At 37.3% G+C, this 11,390-nt stretch overlaps 1 protein-coding gene across 1 annotated transcript in view; it reads right to left on the bottom strand.

The window, feature by feature from the left end:
• The window catches only part of ATG10 (autophagy related 10), an 81,393-nt gene extending 71,625 nt beyond the window's left edge, over positions 1-9,768 (bottom strand). The window contains exons 1-2 of the mRNA XM_009331775.1: positions 9,643-9,768; positions 4,527-4,646 (exon numbers count right to left, since the gene is read on the bottom strand). Of these exons, the coding sequence (XP_009330050.1) occupies positions 4,527-4,646; positions 9,643-9,768 (246 nt within the window). The remainder of the gene's footprint in view (positions 1-4,526; positions 4,647-9,642) is intronic.
• Between the last annotated feature and the right edge of the window lie 1,622 nt (positions 9,769-11,390).

Genomic DNA, 11,390 nt, shown 5'->3' with positions numbered 1-11,390 from the left:
GCTGCCTCCCATTACAGCAATTTACTGCCAATCAGCTGATCCTTAGTATCGCACAATACCTGCAGTACAGGAACCTCTGTGCAAGTGAGAAGTTCCAACAAGAGCTGGAATACAGCAACTTGCACCACCGTCCCCCTGAAAAAGGGTGGTACTTTGGCACACTAGCATGTGCAGATCCATTACGTGTACTATGACTGCCAGTTCTGACTCCCAGTACCACAAAGGTCACAGCGTTCCACTGCACAAGCATGCCAGTCCCAGTGTAAGGATTTCAATCAAAGCTTAAGCCAATGTCAGTTGCTCCAACAGTTTATCCTTAAACCCTTTTTTCTTTTTTTTTTTTTTGAGTTGCTACTTTACAAAATACAGTCCTCAGCTAAGTATAAGCTTTACTGTCAAAGTGAAATCTCAGCCTCAGAGAAGTCACCAGCAAAAATTACTACTGCTTTTAATGAGCTCACATCCATATTTTGTTGTATGAGATTCACATGACAAAATGCAGACACCTACCATCTAGCTTCCCTTGATCATCAGTGAAGAAAAACGGACACTTTCAGACTCATCTTCTCCTAGAGAAGACACCTAAAATAGGTTGAGGTTGACTGACTTATACCCAAAAATGCTTTTTTACCTCCTCAGGCTGAAACAAAGATTTAAGTGACAAGCTCTATATTGCAGATATCTAAAATAAGCAGAAAGAAACCCACACAGAATTTTATTCTTGGTTTTCAGATGAAAACACAACTTGTGTAAATGAAACCAAGCATACCACATAATACAGACTGCTCTGCAGAAAAGACCACAATACATAGTTATTCATCACTCCTTCACCAGGAAGGCTCCAAATATTTAGATACCAGACAATGAGATGGAAAGTTGGAAATGTTAACTGTCCATATGACCAATGAGCTGAAATAAACTTTTCAAATAATTTGATCAGGTTCCCTGGAGATCTCGTAAGATTAGCACATTTTTGATACTGTAATAACTGATAATTGATTTTCTATTTGAATAAAGTTACTTCAGCTATTCTGTGTATTTTCTGCACTGTATCACTATACTTCAGTATCTCTTCACAGATTTAAAAAAAAAAATCACTCTTCCTAATTCCTGAGCTGTCCTCAAGAGTAGAGGAATTACCTTATGAACACGCATGAGGACTGTATAGGGTGTTGGGAGCTGTGAGAAGGCTCACAGCTTTAAGTGGGTACAGTATAAGCGTCATGAGTTGGATTGTATTCTTTATACTGAAATGACCCTTAACACAAGGGTCATTAAAAAAAAGCAAAATTTTTTAATTTTGCTTCTCTGCAGTTTCAACATCCTAATTGTACTCTTTGCTACAACAGGATATATTCACTGATTTATTCAACATCATCTCTTCCCTGATGCACCTTTGGTTCAACTACTTAAATAGGAGTTATATCCTCATTATGGATAACTTTCCTGTATTTCCCTCCAGCTTCAAGAATTTGTCTTCTTATTTTCCTCCTCATTTTCACCTTGCCGGCCAAAACTAACGTTCTATTTGTAATCTCTGAACTGGATTCCCAGGAACAGGAGAGGAAAATCTTGTGGCCTCTTATGCCCTGTCATATACCACAGTACATTTTCTCCCTTGTCTTTTTGTCAACACTGCTTTTTCCTAACCATGGATATTGATTACTCAGACCTTAATTTCCCAATTTTTCCTTTCTTGCTGTTCCTAGTTAATTATCTTACATAAAACTATGCCTCATATCTCCTACCACGCCTTGAAGAAGATGATCAGGCTACTGGCAGATGGAAATATCTCAATAAGACACAAATAGTAGAGATACAACATAGATAAATCTAGATCACAACAGTAATTCTGAAACTGAAAATTGTGAAATATGCAACTATCAGACAATGACCACAATTTTTCCAAAGTAAATTAAAATTATTATCTAGAGCTCCTTTAGACTTCAAATATATAAAAATAAAATTTGTAAATTTTCTAAGGAAAAAAATGCTAAATATTGAAGGCATATAACCAGTGGAAAACTTTCCAAGTTCTACCAAGACCACAACTTTTGCTGAACTCTATTCATCAGAAGGTATTTCAATAACATTGAAAGAGAATGTAGTAACTCTATAACACCATGTGATTTATGGGTGCAACATGTATTTTTACAAAAACAAAACCTATTTAAATAACAGACTGTTAGAACAGTGCAACAGGACTCTCGCATTCAACATCTGTGGAAAAGAACATGCATCTTACACCCGCACTGCTGTGCTTGAGCACACTTATCCCCTCTACAGTCACCATTTCTATCTTTCCCTTAGTGTTAAATACATAGTTTTATTTTGTGTATCCATAGCGAATTTCATTTTCCAACTTATTGGTGTGCTTCTCCCATTTGCTAGATTAAGTAACTTTAACAGCCTGGTTACCTTTCAGTTCAATGAAGAATATAAATTTGACATAGTCTCTATTAGGCAGTGAATATTTTGGAGAAGAAACTCAATTTTTTTCTTATGCATAACCTCATGTCTTATAACCTACATAATTTTCTAAGACCTTTCTCTTGCTTCACTCATCTTTACTGCCACTACACAACATGAACAAAGGCTCCTTCTCAGAGCGAATCAGCTAATGTTCAAGGTCCCTTTCAACCTAGACATTTCTATGATTCAAAACACAGAAATCTTGCACAATATTTCAAGAGGTAATTATTAATATTAGTATCTTGATAAACCATAGAATTTGGCCTGGAATCGTATTTCTGTATATTAAAGACTGTTTATTGTATTTCAGTATATTGAGAACTTTGTTTCAGTATGTTACAGTCTCTGAAGCCTTTTTTGTGTTGTGACACTTTTTCTATAGCTGATACTTCTTTCCAGAAGGACTCAATGACTTTTTACAAGATGTTCTTTTCAAATATGCTCTGTAATGAAGACTTGATTCATTATTAAAAAAAAGTCACAATCGTGAAAAGCAATTTTGAATATAAACAGTAATCTGTTCTTACAAGTCAGAACTGAAGTATACAAACACTGCTGTAGTGACAAATAAGTAAGAACCTCTGAAGCACTGATACTAGCCTTCATTTTAGGAAATACTAGAATTTAAATTAAAGGAAAACTTAAAATGCTTCAGCTACGCTTCAGATGACTTACATACTATGCTTATAATTGGTACTTATCAAACAAAAGCAAGATAATGATTCTAAAGATTATATGGATTCCAATTCGTATTAAAGCTGGTGTATCAACAACGGGGTTGTAAAATTTTCTTTTTTTTTTTTAGTGGATTGAATGAGTCATCTTATTGGTAAAAGAACCACATCTTGTTTCCAGCTTACTTGTGTCATTTGAACCCTAGCTGTTCCTCATGGCATTCTAAGGGACCAAAGTGCTACTTTAGTCCAGTCCCGAACTTGCACTGACCAGCCAAACAGAACGTAAACATCAGACTTCTACCTCCCAGTAAAAGTCATCTTTCATCTAGCCAGCCATGTGCTTTCACAAAATTTTTAAGAACCAAATACTTTTTGATATCTACCCCTCTTTAAAATACAGCTGAAACCTGTGAGTGAACTCAAAAATCAGTAGAAATTACTACATCACAGACTAACGGACAGCATGATTGTTTTAAGTGCCATTTCCTTCAGAAACCAGGCCAAAAGAATATTCATTTCAGACCCTGTACTGGAGTCTCTGTGGAAAAAAAATAAAAATCAGTGTGCTGATGAAAAAAGAAAAGGAATTCTTGCAGAAAAAGGTAACTGGAAAATATACCATGTCCATCTATTCAACAATTTATAATATATAGAATACATTGTTTTCAGTCAATTATAATCCAAGATTTCTTTTTGTATTTATGCTAACAACATAACAAGGGAGTGAATTTCTACTGTTTATATCTCGATCACTCAATAATCTGGAGGTCTAATGCAGAATCAAACAAGCAAATAATTATTCAGATCAGTTCACCCTAAGTTTAACGAATGGTTTTCATTTTCTGAAAGAAAGAAGTTTATTCTCCTTCAAGAACACCAAATCTATTTTATTTCCCACCACCGGTTTCAAAAAATTGTTCAGTATTTTAAGTTAGTTCCACAGTAGAAAAGTGTGCACCGAGTATAAAATTCCTATACCCAACTTATACACTTCATATTAATATTAACCACAAAGTTGTCTTTATTTTTTTAATTAATATTTACCTCTAAGATAACTAAATCTTGATGCTTAATCTTTTTCCACACACAAAAAAAAGTTTCCTTAATGTTAGTGAATCAATGTGCAACGAAATATTATCCTTCCGTGAGGAAAATATATACATGAAAGATGCTGGAGCCTTTCCATTTCCTCCCAATTTTCATCACCAATATAGCTGTACACCTGAATAAGAACAACTGTAGAAGGAATAATTAAAAGCCACTGGAAACTTAAGATCTGAAATCCTTCTGGAGGGATTTAATTTAATAATATAATATTTTAAAATATCCTGTTCATGATTTATTTTATAAACACAAAAGTCTAAAATCTGTACTTACTTCAACATGTGTAAATAACGTTTGTTCAATGTTATCACTGTTTTTCTCCTTGAGATCTGGTGGGATGTTTCTATTTCTTACTTGGAAGTGTGTTTTACTAAGGTAACCATCACCAAGGTCCTGTGTTCAGAGAACAAGAAAAAAAATTTCTGTAACCAAAATGCTAAATGCTATCACTGTTCTAGAAAATAAACAGAACGTGGTATTTAGGCATAAGCTCGAAGTCTTTTTATAGGCACCGATGACTGCACTGCTTTTCAGCATCTTCTCACAGGTAGTTTACACTAATTCTTGGTGTTAAAGGAAGTCAAAGACCTGAACAGTAAAAATAAAATTTAATATAGCTATTAATTGAATAAGACAACTGCTACTTGGGGATCAGGATGAGTGCCAAAGAACTGGAAGACAGTGCACTAAGGTCATGAAGAGATGAGCAGCTGTTAACGATTTTGACCTATCTATCTCAAGCAATGCATTCACACCAGTATAAACTTTCCACTTCTTAGTAGATTGGTTTATTTTTGCTCTGTTCCCCCTCTAACTTTCTTTAAGTCCTGAAAAAAAAAACCCAAACCACTTCAGAACTTGTGTGCAGAGTCACAATTTGCTCCCTCTGAGGGTCAAATGTAAGAGAAAACAGACAAAGCTGTACCTTCTCCCAGTTCCCCTTTTATCATTCTGCTTCCCAGGCCACATGGTCTACTGTTGTAAAAGGCCCTTGTGCAATTTCAGAGTGGCAGGAGAAGGTTTTAGGAGCTTTCGCCCCTTGCTGACCTGACTCATCTGCACACATATATAAACATATATTTTTTTTAATTAGAAGTAAGAGGAGAGAAGTTCAGTAACAGATCACTGGAAAAATGTACACTCTGAAAGGGAGGAAGAGTATGCAGAACACAAAGAATAGTAGTTGCAAGTTAAGAATTTATTTCTCAAAGGAAACAAACTGGGGTTTTATTAGCTGTTTCATTACATTTTATTTTAGACAAACACAGAAAGCATACGCGCAACATTTGAATAGAATCCTTTTTCATCAGAACAGTCTCTCTACAAAATTCATTAATGTAGCATTAAATTGCTTGACAAGGCTGCAAATTTAACAATAATTTAACTCTTTAGTAAATCTGTCATTGCTGACACAGTTTATTTCATGTATTCTGACCTTTAAATCAACACGGGTTTTATTCTGACACACCAGCTCTCTCTTTTCAAGGACACTGTAGAATATATGTACCTGCAAGATCTGCTATGGGCTATTTGTTTACTTTGTTCTTATTGAGTTTCACACCTGATAAAAAATGGTAATGCTCTCTACGTGTGTTTTTGTCCACAAATTTTTAAGCATGAATCATACTATGAGCAATTACCGTGCTCGTAACTTCCCCTACTGCATGCCTTATTTTCTCACTAAATCTCATCAAGAGCATGAATCCGCCAAACTTTGCAGGATATCCTGGCTGCAGAACCAACTGCATCCTGTGCAATGAAGAATGAAGCACGCAGAGGACAAGTGACAGAAAAATTAAGCCTAACTAGGTGATACAAAAGCCACTTCTCTCACTCTTAACACTCAAGTCTCTCCTTGTGGAGCTTCTTGCGAGTGTCAGCAGGAGTAAAGCTACCTGCATTGGTATTTATCCCCCTAAGAGCAGCAAAGAAAGTACTACAGCCACCCACAGAGGTAAAATGCCCCAAGGCACAATGAGCTTCGCCAGAGAAGGGTTGGGTATAGCATTCACCTCCCTGAACCAGTTCTTTCTGTCAGCAGAAAGGAGCCAAGCTCCATAGCCTTTGCATTCTGTAGCATTTGAGTGCCATGAAAAAACATCTATGGATAGCAGGAAACATGGAGTTAGAAGTCTCTGTATTTGATAGCTGTATGTCAGAGGCTAGAGGAGAGGTGGCAGGAAAGAGAAGCAACCCTCCTGTTGCACTCTCTGTAGTGTTTATGTATTTTGTACACTTCTGCCCCTATAAATAACTTCATATTTCAGCAAGGACTTTGATCCCATTATGTGGAAAGGGAGTCAATTTCTACTCCAGCTGTCTTGTGAGTATCATAAGCAACAGTGAACTGATATAGCCTTTGATATGATTACCTAGATTAACCTAACTAAATATGAAACAAACATAAGGCAGAAAGCAAACGGGGGGCAGCCTTCACGGCCAGGATCTAACTACCCATCCCTAACAACAGCACCCAAGTTCAGCTCCATCAGGTCCTACAGTAGAGGTGCTCTTGGCTTTTTTACAGCTTTCTTCTGGGAAAAAAAAGCAGATTATAAAAATAACATAGTTTAGAACATTTTACTTATAGCTATAAATACAGGGTTCTGCTTGAGCCATGTGAGCTTATGCCACAAGAGTCAGCTCCACAAAAACAATGAGTATTTCATCATCTAAATTTAATCTCTACAGAAAACATAGGAACACAAGAACACAGTTCTACAAGCCTGGTCTACTTGTGTGGTCTTATTGCTATCAATGGGTCTATTCACGTGAGTATGGAATGAGGAATGGGATCCAAGTACATTACATCAGCAAAATTAAGAGTGTCCCAAACTACCCACAAGACATATATTGGTAAAAAAAGCAAAAAGACAATGAGACATCTTGTTAACGAAAAGCTTCCTTCCCAGACTATATACTATAAATGGATGGTCTCAATGGCCAGGTTTTTATCACACACTGAAATCACAGAGTCGCCAACTTGGCCCATTAAAAAAAAAAACTCTTACAATTTTTTTATACATGAAAACAAAAATCTATCTCATTCTGCTATTTCCAGCAAAGCTTCTTATTTCACAGAAAGTTCAAACTTTGACCCATGTGTTAAACTCCCAATAGAGGCTCAGAGTATCTTTCTTTGTTGAATAAATCCTCGCAAATATAGCCTTGGACTGAAATCTAAAGTTTCAAATGGTGGTCTGTAAGAAAGGGTGCATTGTAACACTTGGCTAGTATTTGCACTCTTTTAAAAACTTCTAAATGGACTCCATCTAAGGCCAAGATCCTGTTTCTTACTGAAATTCTGCTTCATCTGTGATGAAAGGGTGACAAATGCTAATGTATAATTACTTATATAGAAACGATGGCATACATTTATTCCGGGACTTCTTGCATTTCAAAATGGTACAAGCATGACTTTTCTCCCAAAAATTCATGAAAGCATGGGAAACCACTAAAGCCATTAAAGTAAAAATAAAATAAAATAAAATAAAATAAGCTAGAGAAGTACATTTTCTACAGCAGAAAGAAATACACAGATAATAATGAGCATCCCAAACCATCCATTATTGAAAACCGGTCAGAGAAGCAAGAGAACATATGAAAACCTACATTGCCCACCCATCAAAAAAAGTGTGGCTAAAAGAAATCCTAGAACAATAGGATTTTTATCCTGTGGATTTATTATTAGATGGAAAATAACAGAAGCATTCAAAGTAGAAAAAGCAAGTATTCAAAATATTTGTTGTTATAGAACAAATACAAATTATGTAGCCATAAGGCATAACTATTATGAAGTTTTCATTTCAGCAGCGGCTAAGCAGGACATTAGCATGAAGTGGTTATCATTAGGAATTTTTAAATCACTACATAAGAACTGCCCATTTTCTTTAAGTCTTCGAGCACTGTGGAAGTTTCAGAGAACTTTGGAGAAAGCCAGCATATATCAATACATCTTTACATACTGGCTAATTTGTGTAACTATCCACATATTAGCTTGACATCATCTCAAGCAAAATAACAGAAGACATCATATATCAGTATGTATATGAATTCAGTAAATAAAGAAATATATACAGTAAATGGAGGATCTTTTTAAGAAAAATAGATTTTGTCATGGTAACTTAAAAAGACACGTTTGGTTGACAAACACAAAAGTCATAACGATATATGCTCAGATTTGCATAAGTCTGCGTAAGTGTCGATTCCACAAGCGGAAATTAAAAAATTAAAATAATCCCACACTAATCTGACACAGACTAAAGGATGAAAAAATGATTAATTCACAGATCTCAAATGTAACTTAAAAACGGGGAATCCTCATAAAAGAAGTGATTCTAATGGGGTCCTGTGAGACCAGTCTTGGCCCCACGCTACTTAAAATTTTGATTAATGACCTAGAAACAATATGTAATTATTATTGGTGAGGTTTGAAAGTTATAGGGAAGCAGCAAATAATGGGAATTGATCATTAATACAGACAGATTCTTCTGCTTGCTATACACAACTAACATGTATTTTAATACAAAATATTAAGTCACACATCTAGAACAAAGACTATGTGCTATTTCAGCTTAAAGGGTAAAAGTGCTCCTTGTACATATAACCATAAGCACTTGCCCGGAGTGGGAAGGCTTGAATTTCACAGTGATACAACATTCATTGTCTACTTTTGCTCACAGTCAAAAAAAGGATTTTTATATACTGGAAAGGATTAAGAGGAGATCCACAAGAATTATTAAAATATTGGAAAACACATCAAACAGTCAGGGAGCTCAACATGTTTTGCTTTTACACCAACAAGGTTAAGGGATTAATTGATCTGAATCTGAAGTACCAAACCAGGGAGAATTCTGATAAAAGAAGGGTCCTCACCTTAGTAGACCAGGTACAGCTACCAATGGCTGGAAGATTAAGCTAGGCAGTTAAGATTAAAAGTAACAGCTTTTTTTTTTTTTTTTAAATTCAATTGTAAGCACAGTCAACCATTCAAAAGGCTTGTTGAGAGCTGTCACTGCTTCCCCATCCTTCTGAAATGGGGAAATTCAGGGAATTCTGAAAATGAAGACTGCACAATGCCTTAAAAAACATTTTCTGATCAAAACAGAAAACATCTCAGGTCATCCTACCCCTTTGTTACACAACAAGTTGCACTAGACCATCGCAGCAGTTGTTTCTGGATTCATGAACCTTATTCAATAGATGTACTGGCCTAAATCCTCAGGCAAGCCGCCTATGCACTATTTTGTTCTTGCACCAGCTGTGTAAAATACCATTTATTTCACGTGATGTAAACCCCCCTTAAAGGATGTTCCAGCTTGTGGTGGTTGTCAACAGCTCAAGAAGGCCAGTGAGGGTATCTAAAAATCAACACTATGATTATTTTTACCTTGCTAGTTCTCCACTCCCAACCATCTCCTATCTGCTGTGAATGTTTAATAAATTCTTCACAGTACTGCTTGAATCTTTTTTCTTCCAAAAAGAAGTCCTCTTCACCTGCCATGCTACAGGACATCTGCAGAGCAAACTAAATGTTAGTACTGACAGATAAAATGAACACTAAAATCTTCCACTGATTAATAGCAATTGAATAGTAAAATAACAAAGCACTGGGAAAAAAAACTGTTTCTTTAAGTAAAACAAAGACACGTTTCTTCAAGTACCTTAGAGAATCATAGATACACAGAACGGCTGAGGTTGGAAGAGACCTCTGAAGACTGTTTAGTCCAATCCCCTCGCTCACAGTAGGGTCAACTAGAGCAGGTTGCTCAGGATCACTTCCAGTCAGGTTTTGATTATCTCCAAGGATGGAGATGCCACAACCTCTCCGGGCAACCTGTTCCAGTGTTCAATTACCACAGCAGTAAATAATTTTTCTTTTGTTTAAATGAAAAATTTTATGTATCAGTTTGTGCTCATTGCCTCTTGTGCTTTCACTGCATAGCACAGAAAAAAGTCTGGCTCCATCCTCTTTATTCCCGCCCATCAGGCATTTATACACATTTGTAAGATCCCACCAACCCTTCCCTTCTCCAGGCTGAAGAGTCCCAGCTCTTTCAACCTTGCTTCATAGGTCAGACACCCTTAACCATCTTTGTGTCCCTTCACTGGACTTGCTCCAGTATGGCGTTGTCTTTCTTGTACCGGGGAGCCCAGAGCTGGACACAGTACTGCAGTTTTGACACACGCTTCCTTAGCAGCATGGTCCAACCGGCAACCAGAAACCTGAATCCACTCGTGGGCTATTTCCATGGGCCTACCACCATTTCCTTGGGGAACTGAATGGCTCCACAAAAGCTTAACAACTCCAGTGTTTGTGGACACAGAGCCTACATGATGGCCACCAGAGTCCAGCTGAAGCAACTGTTCCTGCTCATGCCAGCAGTACAGTTCTCAATGGCCCAACAATGTCGCCTCAGGGGGTTACAGTGTACTTCAAATGAGTACCTTCCCTACCCCTCGAATGCTTCCCTCCCAGGGTCTTAAAGATAACAGAAAAACTCTCTCAGAGAATCTGGCCAGTTTTACTTTTTCCCCCTTTTCAAAGAGGATGTATCATAAATACGGCTGTTTCTGATGGATGTTTATAGACATCAGGCATCACTGCAGCACCACATACAAATACTCAGTAACTGTTACAACCAGACCACACCTTTCCTTAACAAGAAATACAAAGGACACAGCACTTCATGCAACATTCAGGATCTGGCCCTAAAGCACAACATCATCCTGCCTGCCCATGACATAAATTATTTATCTAGCACTTGAAAATATGGTTTTTTTCAATGGTAGTTAACCCAAGCCCCCATTAATCTGTTCGTGCTACCTGGATGTCAATAAAGAGGAAATGTGGAAAACAGACATTGTAACGGTTTCTTTGATTCCCGAATTTCCCAGTCCAGATGATGGACTGCAAAACTGCGCTAAGTGCACGTACTGACAGCGTAGCTCGCACATACGATTTAAACGGAGCTATGTGTTTTAGGAAATTAGCAGCTGTACAGAGGCTGCTGGCACCTGTGCAGCACGCCTCCCCTCCTTTCTTAAACTACCCCGAAAAGAGCGACGAGCAGACCCCAACAAACCCGTCCCGCTCGGCCACGGGCCCCGCCGGCACCAGGCAAGCCCCCGGCACCA

Source organism: Pygoscelis adeliae, unplaced genomic scaffold (genome assembly GCF_000699105.1).
Source record: "Pygoscelis adeliae isolate BGI_AS28 unplaced genomic scaffold, ASM69910v1 Scaffold19, whole genome shotgun sequence".
Taxonomy (NCBI): domain Eukaryota; kingdom Metazoa; phylum Chordata; class Aves; order Sphenisciformes; family Spheniscidae; genus Pygoscelis; species Pygoscelis adeliae.
The sequence above is the reverse complement of the archived record's forward strand: the minus strand, read 5'-3'. Positions and strand labels throughout refer to the sequence as shown.